This window comes from Gobius niger (assembly GCF_951799975.1).
Source record: "Gobius niger genome assembly, chromosome: 3".
In the NCBI taxonomy this organism is placed as follows: Eukaryota; Metazoa; Chordata; class Actinopteri; order Gobiiformes; family Gobiidae; genus Gobius; species Gobius niger.
In genome coordinates this window covers 17,063,390-17,075,849 of record NC_136854.1, presented here as the reverse complement: position 1 = coordinate 17,075,849, position 12,460 = coordinate 17,063,390, and the positions used below count along the sequence as shown (strand labels likewise).

Sequence of the window (12,460 nt, the reverse complement as noted above, 5' to 3'; positions counted from 1 at the left end):
ACGTTAGCTGCCAACCTTTAGCTCGAGCTGTTAAATGACCGATAGCTTCCTCTCAAATAATCCAAGCCATTCATGTAAAACCCATGTTAAATATAACGTATCTGACTCGTATTTATCCATAAATACTCCACTGTCTCAGGAGTTTGGTCGGTCTTTATTGCAGAAATACATTACTCCCGGAGTTTAGTGAACTTTTAGCAGACGTAGTGCATTCCTGCACCACCTGCCTAGTTTTAATTTTAATTTAAATGTCAAATAAAACGCCTGTAAAAGAGCCAAAACAGTCAAACGTCACGCAGCTCGGAGAAAGTCATGGGCTTCCGTCCGAATCGCCAACAGAATCAGTGAACTATATATCTACTATATAGTGCAGCCTATAGTGAATGGGGGGTTAGGGACAAGGGTGGACATTCAGACCCAGCCATTCAGTTATAAACACAATATTTATATCCAGTGTTAAATTGTTGACATGATTATCAAACAGCTGCATGTTTTCTGCTAAATACTGTTTAAAGATGTATATTTCAGCAAGACACGGCTAACTCTCCATTGGAATAAAACAAAGACAGGAAGTTAGCATCATGTTGCTACGCATTCTGTGCACAGAGGCTACAAGCAAAGAGGAAAGAGGAGCTTCCTTTGTATCATCATAATATTGTCCAGCGACTCACATTGTTATTTCAGAAATGTGGCTATGTCAAAAGAAATTTATTAATTCGTTTTTTAGTTCACAGTGTATTGGGCATTGCAAAATTAACTGGCTCTCATAGCTCCTGCTTGAGAGCTTATGAAATGGACCATTCTTGAAAACCACTATTGCTGTATTCATTATGCAGACTCAGTTACTGACTGGAACACATAGAATTAAAACTCCCTACTAGCCTTAGAGTATAGTAGAGTTATTACCTGTACGTTTTATTCTATAATATCACATTCCAGCACATGGCACAAGAAGTGACAACCACCGTTTTACTTTATGACTGCAATATCGCCGTCATAGTTTCACATTAAAGCTGACAACAACAGACGGTAACACATGCTATTCTTGTAACTATTAATCAAGCTCGTATTGCTTCCCAAACCTATCTCCGAACAAAGACAGATACCCTTTGTGCCAGACAGGTTTTCAGCTCCTTCCAGCTTCCCCACTTCGGATCGAATATTTATGTTGAAGTCAGACCCAGACACCTCGTTCTCCCCTTGTAACACTTTCTTACAGCCAAACAAGCAGCTGCCCCGCTCTCCCCTGCACCCGGAGCCCCTGTGCATGCCTGGTGTGGGGGGCTTAATAGGATATTAGTACCCAGCAGTGTCTGAATTAATCAAATCATTTCCATCCATTAATTTAGTGGAGGAACATACAATTAAAGCCTTATTAGTGCGCTCTCAGGAGTATGCCTTTTCATCCCTCGGCAGAACATTGGGAGTTGGCCACAGTCCAGTCCACAGCGCACACACACACACACACACTCACACACACACACCCCTCTCCCCATCCTCCCCCCATTTTAATCCAGGACTGGCTGCAGGGCTTAAAGTGAGGGGAAAAGCAAGATACTATGAGGCAAACTTGACTCATTCACTTTCTGTGTTGAATAACTGCCAATTAAGGCTGAATGGTTTGGGGAAAAAAATATGTAATCGTGGGTAAGTATTACGATTAGATTTGCTGTTTACTATTTTAATCAAGTTTCGGGACACGGCGGATTTTTCAAACACAGCCAAGAGCATTAGCTATAATTTGAGTACAAAATGATATTCTAACTGCTAAACTACAGAGGAATGATATGCCCTAGTTTGTGGAGGTCTAAATTAAGAGGAGGATTTAGACATCAAAATATATTGGTTGGACGATATATCGGATTGATAATTGTATGTTGGAATGCTTTAGGGTTATACAGTAGTGGGTGTCTAAAAATAACATTGCGATATGAGTAATTTCCGTTATTATGCTATTCTAATGTGACGCAGAGCCCTGTCTTCACATTATTGAGCCAAGTTAGCATACTGAGTTGTGCAATTAATCGAAAAATGAATGGAAACTGCACTCTCAACTTTGTTCAGTATCAATTGTCGTCTGTAGGAGTAACAGTACAGTCAAAAAGATTGTTATTTTGTTTAAGCAGATGTTTGTTTCTATCTATCCTGTCCACGTTTGTAATCCATATTTGTAAAAGCTTTTTTATAATCATTAAATATTGGGCAGCCCTATTTTCAGATCGTATGTAAATAGGCTCTGTGCACGGAATGATTTTAGCTAGCTTCCTGTTGGCTAGCAGAGGGTAAAGACTACTTCCTGTCCACACTTTAGCGTAGCCTAAATAAATACAAATAATAAGAGGTAGGAAAAAACTTAAATGAATGTCAAGCCAAGTGTGTTTTAAAAATGTCATGCTATTTTACCATTTGTTAGCGTCAAATTAGCGTTAGATAAACTGGTGATTTTAAATGGTAAATTCTGGACACATGGTTCAAATGTTTAATTTTGGACACCGCAGTGTGTTAGATGTAGCATATTTAGCCGCATAGTAGTGACTGATTAGCTAAGGAAGTTGTTCCATAGCTCTTTTTCCACTTTTTCCACTGTTTTTAGCTAATGTTAGTCTATGGACATTGTTTGCTTTTGCAGAAATATGGCAGATTTCCATGGTAACAGTGAATCCCTTCCCAAAAGGTGGTATATATGATATCAGATCATCGTACTGTATCGCTAAACTCATGTTGTACTGTATCTCTAATGCAGATAGACTTCTTAGTTGTTTGCAGCGGACATTATTATACATAATAACTGCAGACTTTGTGATTTGTTAATTGCAACCATTAGAACTGCTATAGTGATTCCTCATGCAGCGCTGTTCCCGCTGTCAGATTCTGAAACTACAAGTTCAAAGCGTGCAAAGATAACATTTGGTCAAACATAGACAGGGCAACGCAAACATGACCTCAATAGGTGGAGAGAGATTGGGAGATTTAGGCAGCCGGCAAACGTAATCCAGCGCACTAATGTAGGTCATGTTATCATCACGTCAAATTGAAGAAAATGAATTTAGTTACATTGTTATGCTGGAAGTGAAAAAAAAAGAAAAGAGAATGAGCTTATTGACCCATATAAAATGAGTGGGATTGTATTTTATCTCCGTCTCGGCTGAATCGGAGGTTAAACATTTTAGCGCGGAATAATTCAGACTGCCAGACGAGCGGCCATTTTAATTAAAGCCATTTACAGACGGAAACCAAAGTGAGGAGAACAGAGCTCTGGGATTTTACACTCTTGTCATCCAAGGGCTGCGCCGGATCAAACAGTTTTAATAGTGCTCTTTAATGGTTATGTAACATTTTTGCCAATGAAATATCTGGCCTGGGCTCTGTGCTGACGGCCCCAGGCATTGTTCAACTGCGTCTTTAATGTTTAAAGACTACCAAACTTGAATAAAGTAAAGTACAACAACTAAATAAATATAAGAATAATAATTTTACAAACGTATTCTCGCTTGAGTGCTTTTTTTATTAAAAGATATTTAAAAAATATTGTTTAATTTTAGTATTTTGAAGTTTCCTTGAATCTACAATAGGCCATTTCATCCCTTATCAAAGTGTACTATTGAAAACTACTTATTAAAGGGGACAAGCCTGAGAAGTTTTGCAGCCAAACTTTAATCATGACACCATTCATTTGTCAGCCTATCATTATTTTCTTTCACACATGAAAACATGCTCAAAGTCTTTGCTCATACAGTGTAAATTTCCATGTACACAGCACTTTATTTAAGTTATGCAAAAGCGTGTTTACAAGGCACTATTATGTCCACATAAATAATAAACAATCTTCCAGTAACAAAGCTCAAGTTAATTGTAGAATATTGCACAAGGCTTCATGGCTTTTCATTTCAGGCACCACAGCATATCAGTGACAGCCTTTCTCCCTCTCTTCCCCAAGGTTAGTGTTGTCAAAAAGTAGTGGCTCATGTCTCCCTATGACCAGTTTGGATCGTATGGGACCACTCCACTCCATGTCACAAACATCAATTCAATTTTGAATGGAAAATTAGTGAAACACTAGTGTTGTCAAACTCCCCTGATAAGAATCTGAAATTGACCAAGGAGAAACACTATCAAGTGCATTGTGTGTGAGGGTGTCATGTGTTAATTGCGTGTAGTGTGCGGTGTTTGCGCGGTCTGTTTTCCCAGCTGCCTGGCCTGCTGCCATGTGGCCCACCTCTTACTGTCATCCTGTCTGACATTAGGGCTAAGCTGGATCTCATTAGGACCAAGGTGGCAGTGATCCCGTCAACACCACTTTGGCTGCTGCCATATGGGTCGCCTCCAAGGTAACACGGTGTATCAGGCTGCTTAGAGCTGCAGGCCTTGTTACACTGCGCGCTCGCCACCGCACCTGCCCGCTGGACTGGCAACATTTTGACAAAATCATGTGTCAATGGATGAAATATACACATCAGCAGGTAATCAGGTCAGACCATACAGTGGATTCTGATTTCACACAAAGATGAGATCATTTCGAGAGGAACATACTGTTGGCTGAGTAAGGTGTATGGGTCACCACATGTCAAACAATTCTCACTAGGACGCATTATGTTATGAAGCCATGTGCACATCTTTTTACATGTTTTGTAGTGGCCTTTGTTATCAACATAGACAGTAGAATAGCGATGGACTAAGGGACGGTGGCTTCCCCATTGTGTTCAGCACAGGCTAACTGAAGCTCGTTCATGCTAGCAGTTTGGCTGGGTTTTTGGAGCCAGCTCCAACATTTAGAATCAAACAATTAAAATAGTACTAACACGTGGAAGTGAGAATGACAAACCTGCATTCAATATTGACAAATAAGGGGCAAATAAGTTTCAATGGACAGTTCATTAGAGCGAGAAACTTCCGGAGCCTGCCCCCATTTCCTATTGGCTTCAGCAGCTAATAGAGATGCTATGTCCATGTTTTCACAATCTATGGTTATTGAAGAGAACTCAAATGATATGTTAATGGTTAATGTAGAACAATTCATTTTGGACGTACTCGGTTTAGAGTTTGGAGGAGTAACATGAAAACTACTTTTTCTGGTTGTTTGATGATTAATATAAGGTGGAGGTAGACCTACAGATTATCATACATTTAGATTACTGTAGGGCGTACATAGACAGTATATTTCTATTTTACATTGTGGTATATATTTCAGACTGTATTGTGCTGCCCTACTGACACTACATGTATTCTGTTCAATCTATCAACATGATCGCTCAGAGAACTGACTTTAAAATCAGCTCTGCTTTTGTATAAGTCTCCGAACAATTCAATTAGCTGGTGGGTACTCGTAAATACTGTACTGTAGTGTCCAAGTGATTTTTATGTGAACAATAACTTCACTGTTCTCCGTTATAAAATCTGCATTGGTTTATCACTATGGAATGTACCCCTATTGCCAGTATACTTGGCGACAATTCACAAACATCCGAAGAGCACCATCAGAGTCAAATACATCCGTCAAAATAATAAAGTAGAAACATTGTGACTCTGTAAATATTTCCAGCGCATTGCAACATTAACTCTTTCTCTAGAAGCACTTCTTTAAACTTCATTACAGAGACTTTGATCCAATAAACGTTCATCCTCCCATTCTGGACAACATCAGTCCTTGCACTGACCCTTGCGTTGTCATGGTGACGTCACACCCCACAGTTAGCGCAGCATCATTGTACATCAGCAAAGCGTTTCTCCCTCCCGCAGCCGACCCTTATCTGTGCCGTTTAAAGCGGGCAGGAAGTCATTTATGGCTTTGTTTAGTGCGTCCTGCAGCAGCTCGTAAAGCTAAGCCTGTAAAAAATGGAAGCAGTGTTTCCAAAGCTGTAACGCTATCATGTTTTATTTTGCAACGTATTTCTGATTAACAACAGCCAATCTTATAATACAATCACTGTTATTAAGACACTTTTTTTTTCCTCTCCAATTTTCTGATTTCATAAACTTTCGCCAAGAAACAAATAATTTGCCTTATATTTACAATAAGCAGATTCAACGCATCTTCAGAAGAATTATAGATGAAATGGTAACTTCAAATCACCAACAAACAATAAAACCGATATTCTCCAGTCCACCTAACAATATCTTGAAGCTTTTCGTTTTCAGAAGAATTTTTCAATATCTGATCTATTGAGTTTTGAATGAAGCTGCAATCATGGCCCAACTTGACCCAAATGTTTTTGGAGGTATTTGGGACACTAGAGCACCCAGAAACATACGCAGACGTGGGGGGAACACGGAAACTCCACATAGAAAGGCATTGTTCTGTCCGGGAATCAAACCCAAAGCCCTTCTTGCTACGAAGCCAGAGCGCTAACCACTCAGCCACCCGGCCTCCAAGCAGCTGGTGTAATATTTAGGCCATTTCATCCCTTATCAAGTCGAGCAAATGTACCCTTACTGCTGTAGACACACTGCTCGATAACTATCTTTTGCAATGGCCTATCTTGGAATTGTGTATAAACGTGTATGTATATGACAATAAAGTACTTAGCTAAAAACTTTTATTTCTAAATTAATTTTAAAAATAAATTTAAAAAAACACAGTAGTTGAAACACTTGCAATTTCATGTCTCCATTCATTCGTAAGGCACTTCAAAAATCCCTTTAAAACAATGACCTAGTTGATTCCCGTTCTTTAAATTCCTGTCTTCGCAGCCAGCACCCCGCTGCCTTTCCCAAGCTGGGCTCCTGCTATTATTTGCACTTCTCAAAGCAAACGCCCAAAATCTCTAGGGCAAAGGAAGTTGTAGCGAGCAAACCGCCTGACTCTGTCCAATTCTCCAGCGAAACTTAGCAACTTTAAAAAAAGGCACAATAAGGTCATCGTCCAATATCTTGTAAACAGATTTGGGAGACACAGTCAGGGGCCGTACTGCACACAACAATACGTCACAACTGGATCTATAGCTGTAATCTATAGCGGTTATCTATTTAGATTTTTACGGCTAAAACATTGCACGTATTGGTTTGAATAAAGTCAGAGCAGAGGTGGGCAATATACAGTATACATCCTTCAAATCAGATAATAACAATGTTGCCTTGCCATTCATTTGGCTTCTGTTGCCATGTTGTTGCTATGCTGCGACATAATTAGCCTTTCCTTTATACAATGTAGTACCAAAATTGTTATTTGAAAGATACTTAAATTACAATATGGGTGTATCTTCCATAACAGTAAATCAACAGCAATTGAAACATAAAAAGAATACATATTTGCAAGCATTCTTTAAAAACTGTGAACTATATGATAATATCCAATATCTGTTCATATCATCCACCTCATACGATGAACACAATATTGCAATTGCGGTTAGATCATGATGATCAAGATTCAGTTCAATGTGCACATTTTAGACACATACAGAAGCTGTTTTTTGCTATTTGCAGAGGATTATAAAATAACAATATTAGCTTTTAGGATTTGCCAATTGTGAACATTCAAGCGGCGATTTTTGGTTTTTATAGTGAATTGCGCAGCCCTACAATCCATCTCCATTGATCCTTACCTTGTCATGGCGTCGGTAATGCAGTTCGGACCTGGGTATCCATCCACTCTGCCCGAAAGTGACCCCTGCGACATGCCCGGTCGGGTTTTCCACGACTCCATTAACGCCGTTACAGGAGAAATTAGATTCAACAGGGGGTTGGACTGGTCTCTCACATCATGCCGCGTGAAAGACATCGTCCCCTGCGCTCCAATTTGGTAATGGAATGAGTGTCCCCCGGAATTAACTCCAACAATGGCCGATGTGGACATGCTGTGGTTCTCTTGGTAATAGCTGCCGTCATTGGCCTCCTGCTTAACCCCTTTGGACAGGACATTGTTGGAAAACACATCAGACTCATAGTTCCCATTGACAGAGGAGACAGGGGGTCCCAAGATTCCAGAAAGACTGTACTCGTCAATGTTATTCCTCAGAGACAAATAGGTGGTCTCGGATGCAGGGAAGAGACTCATGGATTGTGATTGTTCGTTGTAGGGCTGCTGACTCATACAGCTCTCATTTTTGTCGGGCTCAGTCTTAATCTGAGTGATAAAGGGTGTACTACTCGCGTTACACTTAGAGCCTCCCAGACACATGCTCCTGAAGTCAGTTCCAGGCTCATTCTTAATGTATTTAACCATGCCCATCTGGTCCAAGCCCACATTAAAAACCTCCCCATCCACCATCTCCACTTTGGGAAACTCAAAGTTCTTAAAGTCCAAGTCCTGAGAGAGTCCTGCAGCGTCTGGGCTGTTGGTGTCATTCTGCACCAGTCCCAGAGCCCCATCCGGACTGGCCAAAGGAAACCCTCCAGAAACAGGCTCGTGAGGGCTGCTGACTGGCATGCCCCCGGTGGCCGGACTGCACATGGACTGTCGCAGAGAGCTGCAGTTGTTGGCGGTGCTGGTGGGGCTGGACACAGAGGACCTCATGTTACAGGACGTACTGCAGGCGCTGCTCATGCTCTGAGGGCTGGAGATAGGGGACCTCATAACGTTCATGGGACTGGTGAGTGGTGGGGAGCCCACAGTGCTGGACTCAACAGGGCTACATGTGGCTGAGTTCCTGCGTTTGATGTGGGCCACACTCTGAGCACAGGACGTCTGACTGGCTGGACTGCTGACCGATGAACATGGGGGTCCAAAACACACAGGTGGGCTTGTGGTGGAGGACACCATGTTGTTGCTGCCCCCAGGGCTGGACACGGAGCTGGAGGTCTGAGGACTGCAGGACACAGAGGAACCCAGCATTGGGCCAGAGCTCACAGGGGTCCCTGACCCTGCTGTGGGGGTGGAACTGGGCGGCTGAAACCCAAAAGGTGTTAACTTCGGGCTTTTTGTGGATCCACCCTGCTTCTCTTCAAGAGAGCGCCCACACACTGGGAACATTTTCCCAGGGCTGGAACTGCCCCCGTGCTGGCTAAATGCAAAGTCTGCCTCCCTGGCAGCGTTCATATAGAGGCCCATAGACTCGGCAACAGTCTTGGAAAGCTCTTTGGAGTCCATTTCCTGCTTATGACCACGAAGAGAGTTGAAGTGTGGGTGAACAAATGGTTGGTTCTGGCTAAGACGGCGTACTGGCTGCTCCTGCTTCTTTGTGTTGTTGTTGTCTTTGCAGTCAGTAGCTGGACTTCCAGCAGGACAGCTCACATTGACAATGTCCATCAGAATGTCACCATCAGTCACACCTGACTCCTCTGAGCTGCAGCAGTAGTCCATAGAGGGAGCCTGAGGCCATTTGTTCTCTGTGTCATTCCCATCAAAGAAACTTTGGTATCGTTTGGTCTCCATCACGGGTTCACTGACTGGCCTGGAATTTAAAAATAGAATTGTTTCAAATTACTGATAAACATGTAATGCAATTGTACTTTTTTTTTAAATAGCAAGAGAAAAGTCTTAACAGTTCTGCTTTGACAAGTGAACGTATGTGCTATAACAAAACAAGTATAAATGTGTGTTTGAACAGAAGTGTATACATGGCTTTTTATAGCTATGTAATTTTTCTTTTGGGGCTCCCCAAGAGAAATGATTAACTATTCAAAATAATTTGTAATGCAGTATATTACAAATTATTTTGAATAGTTAATCATTTCTCTTGGGGAGCCCCATGGGATCTTTTAAGTTGATAAGGGGGCACATTAATCCAAACTTTACAGTACATCCTCTCCCTCATAACTTTGCCACAGGCCATGGGGGAATGCAAACACTAAGTTGGAGTGACTGGACGCAATGGGTTAATTCATACTGTATCCGTGATGCTCTTTGGGCAGTGAGCGCAAAGGCCCGCCTCCTCTGTGCGCCTATTGGCGAGTGGAGACCGAGTTCCCCCAGCCTCCTGTGGCCTGTCACGGATTGGTCTGGCAGCTGTCATTCAATAGTTATTGCTCTTGCAGCCATAACATAGCTGCGACACAAGTTCTAGTGTTGTTTTAACGCCCGGAGGAAGGATGTCATGCAAAAGCAATAAAAAACTATGAGCGAAATTGCTTTAGATTTTAGGCTGCACCCGGAGAGAATGAGTCTGTATCATGTTTTAGAGTTTCCCCCTGCATTTTCCGCATCTCTGTGGAGTAGACATATAACTCTCTATACATCTTATAGAGTTAGCTCCTACAACAAGAGCATGCATATTCTTGATAGATGCGTTAGGGGACCCAGAACAGTCTTTGGTTATGCTCTAAATGTTCTGCCTGTCCGGCTCCTGTAGGACACAGCCTCCAAGTCTGCACTTCTCTCCATTTTTGGGTGCGTAAAATGAATGCAAACTGGCCACACTCTGTTGACTTTGTGTTCTTTAACAAGTTTAAAATATAACGCGCATTAACTGGAGGGAGATTAAAGCAACAGTGTGCTCTAACAAACCGATCATGTGGACGTAGGCTATCGCATCTCTTTTTGCCGTATCAATCTTTACGTTTGCAGATTTCATTTGAGTTGCCGACGTAACTTTGATTTGTGCGCACGGACGCCAACTTATTATGGAGCATGCACCTCGAGACTAACGGTCCCGCTTGAAAGTTATCCCGAATGTGACGCGTAACTAACGAAGCGGGGATCCTGCGTTGTGCACTTGACATGGAAACAGTTCACACAGAAATGGCACGGAAAAGTCGAGCACATTGGGCAAATATCGTGCCCTGTCCTCACCTTACCTTCCTTAATTACGACATCCAGAGTTGTCAGGTGGCTGTGTTGCTGGGCAGCGATAATCCAGAAGGACAGAAAAGGTGCCAAGGCAGAAAGCAAAGTGGATAAATAGCGACAAAATCGCCCCCTTTTCTACTCTTCGCAAGCTTCATGAGACATAGTTTTCAGTTTGACAGCTCGACACACAGCGGATAGAAGTGCAGCCTACTGCGTATCCCCACTGTAGTCCTCTCAGCCTCTGACAGGACGAACCACAGCGACGGCTCGGGCGACAAGCGGCGGACGAGCTCACATTATGGCCGGACAGAGTCTCTCCAGTCGTCAGCGGGATCCGAGATGTTTCCCCCCCTCCACTGAAACAAAACAAAACAGGGGGATAAGTCGTAAAAAGAAGCGCAAAGGAGTCAGGACAAACGTCATCCGCGCACCTCCTACTGCAACGAGTGCACTATACAAACTCCGAGCGAGCAGGGTGAGGAAGAGGAGGGGAGGCAAAGGGAGGCAGAGCAGAGCGGCCCGGGCGGGGAGGAGGGGCTCTGGGCGCAGGTAGACACTAGAAATAGGGCAGGCAGCCGGTCTCAGCGCACGGCTTCTTCAAAGCCAGTGTGTGCGCTTCCGAGGAAGTTAAGTTTATAAGAAGTGTTGCAGTCAGACGAACTCCCCCGACAGCCTCGATATGCAGAGGTGTTGGGCAAATGATTAGGGTCAATTTAAGCTTTCTTTTCCTCCAGATTAGAAGTGCTAAATCTGTAACATCAGGCAATTGAACTATAGCCTAGACAAGGTTATTACTATTTTTATTTTGTTTTCGTATCATAATTAACAAAAGAGGAATACCCTACTTTTGCAAACGTTTATGGAGGCATCACGCTCCGGCGGGCGGTAATAGTCTACCATGAATAACTGGGTTCGTAGACTGGCACGATCCCAGCCACTGAACACCCCTGTGCTCTCGCGCTCTCTTCAATCCCACTGATGTGCCGCTCAGTCAATACACGCTTGCGCCCAGTAAAGGAAAGAGGAGCGGAAGAAGTTGACTTTTACATGACGTTTGTGAAACGGCACTTGCAGGAAGATGAAAGAAAGAGGCTGTTGTCTTCTCCAGCGGAGTAAGTCCATTCAGAGAGGAGCTCCGTGAAGCCACTGCAGCTGTCCCCACTAGGGGGAGCAGGAGCCTATTTCTACTGCTCAGTCAATAGAAGGTCAGTCAATTAGTTAAAGCTGGGTACCTGACTTTTTGTTGTTAAAGAGTAAATGTATTTTAGCCACTACAGAGTATGTTGTAAACACAGCAAAGAAAGCAAACATGTTTATTGTACAATTGAAGAGGTAGAAGCTAAATTAGTGACATTTATTTGGGGGTGGTCTCTCCTGCTTTACTTTGCCACCGCTCAAAGCTGTCCACGGGTGTGAAATGTGCATATAATGAATTTGCTTGAACAATTCAGATTTCCAGGAGGGATACTGAGAGCAGGAAACCAGTTTGGGCCAAAGCCAAAAATGTCACAGTTTGAACAGAAAAACAGCAGTTACCCTGCAGCTTTAAGATTACTATCATTGTTTTTGTTTTTTTCATGCAACATTTAGTATTAGAAAATGTTTCAGCTGGAAGTCAGTCAACAAAGAAAAAAGCAGGAACAATAATCATCCCTTAAAGGGTGTATATCATGCTATTTTAACCATTCGAAAGTAAATATGTATGGACTATTTTTGTGAGAAATATAAGTATTTTCGGGTGTATTTATATGCAACACAGCTTCATAAATGGCCAACACACATTATTACCATTTGGCACAC

At 42.5% G+C, this 12,460-nt stretch overlaps 2 protein-coding genes across 3 annotated transcripts in view; both read right to left on the bottom strand.

The window, feature by feature from the left end:
* Positions 1-11,208, bottom strand: part of nr3c2 (nuclear receptor subfamily 3, group C, member 2) — a 142,459-nt gene extending 131,251 nt beyond the window's left edge. The window contains exons 1-2 of one of the 2 annotated variants that reach the window (XM_079552694.1): positions 10,664-11,208; positions 7,539-9,326 (exon numbers count right to left, since the gene is read on the bottom strand). In XM_079552694.1, coding sequence (XP_079408820.1) covers positions 7,539-9,307 — 1,769 coding nt within the window. In that variant the 5' untranslated portion in view covers positions 9,308-9,326; positions 10,664-11,208. The remainder of the gene's footprint in view (positions 1-7,538; positions 9,327-10,663) is intronic. The other variant, XM_079552693.1, reaches the window with a different exon arrangement.
* lrba (LPS-responsive vesicle trafficking, beach and anchor containing) overlaps positions 1-12,460 on the bottom strand; it is a 462,623-nt gene that overhangs the window by 93,833 nt on the left and 356,330 nt on the right. The gene's annotated exons all lie outside the window — the stretch shown is intronic.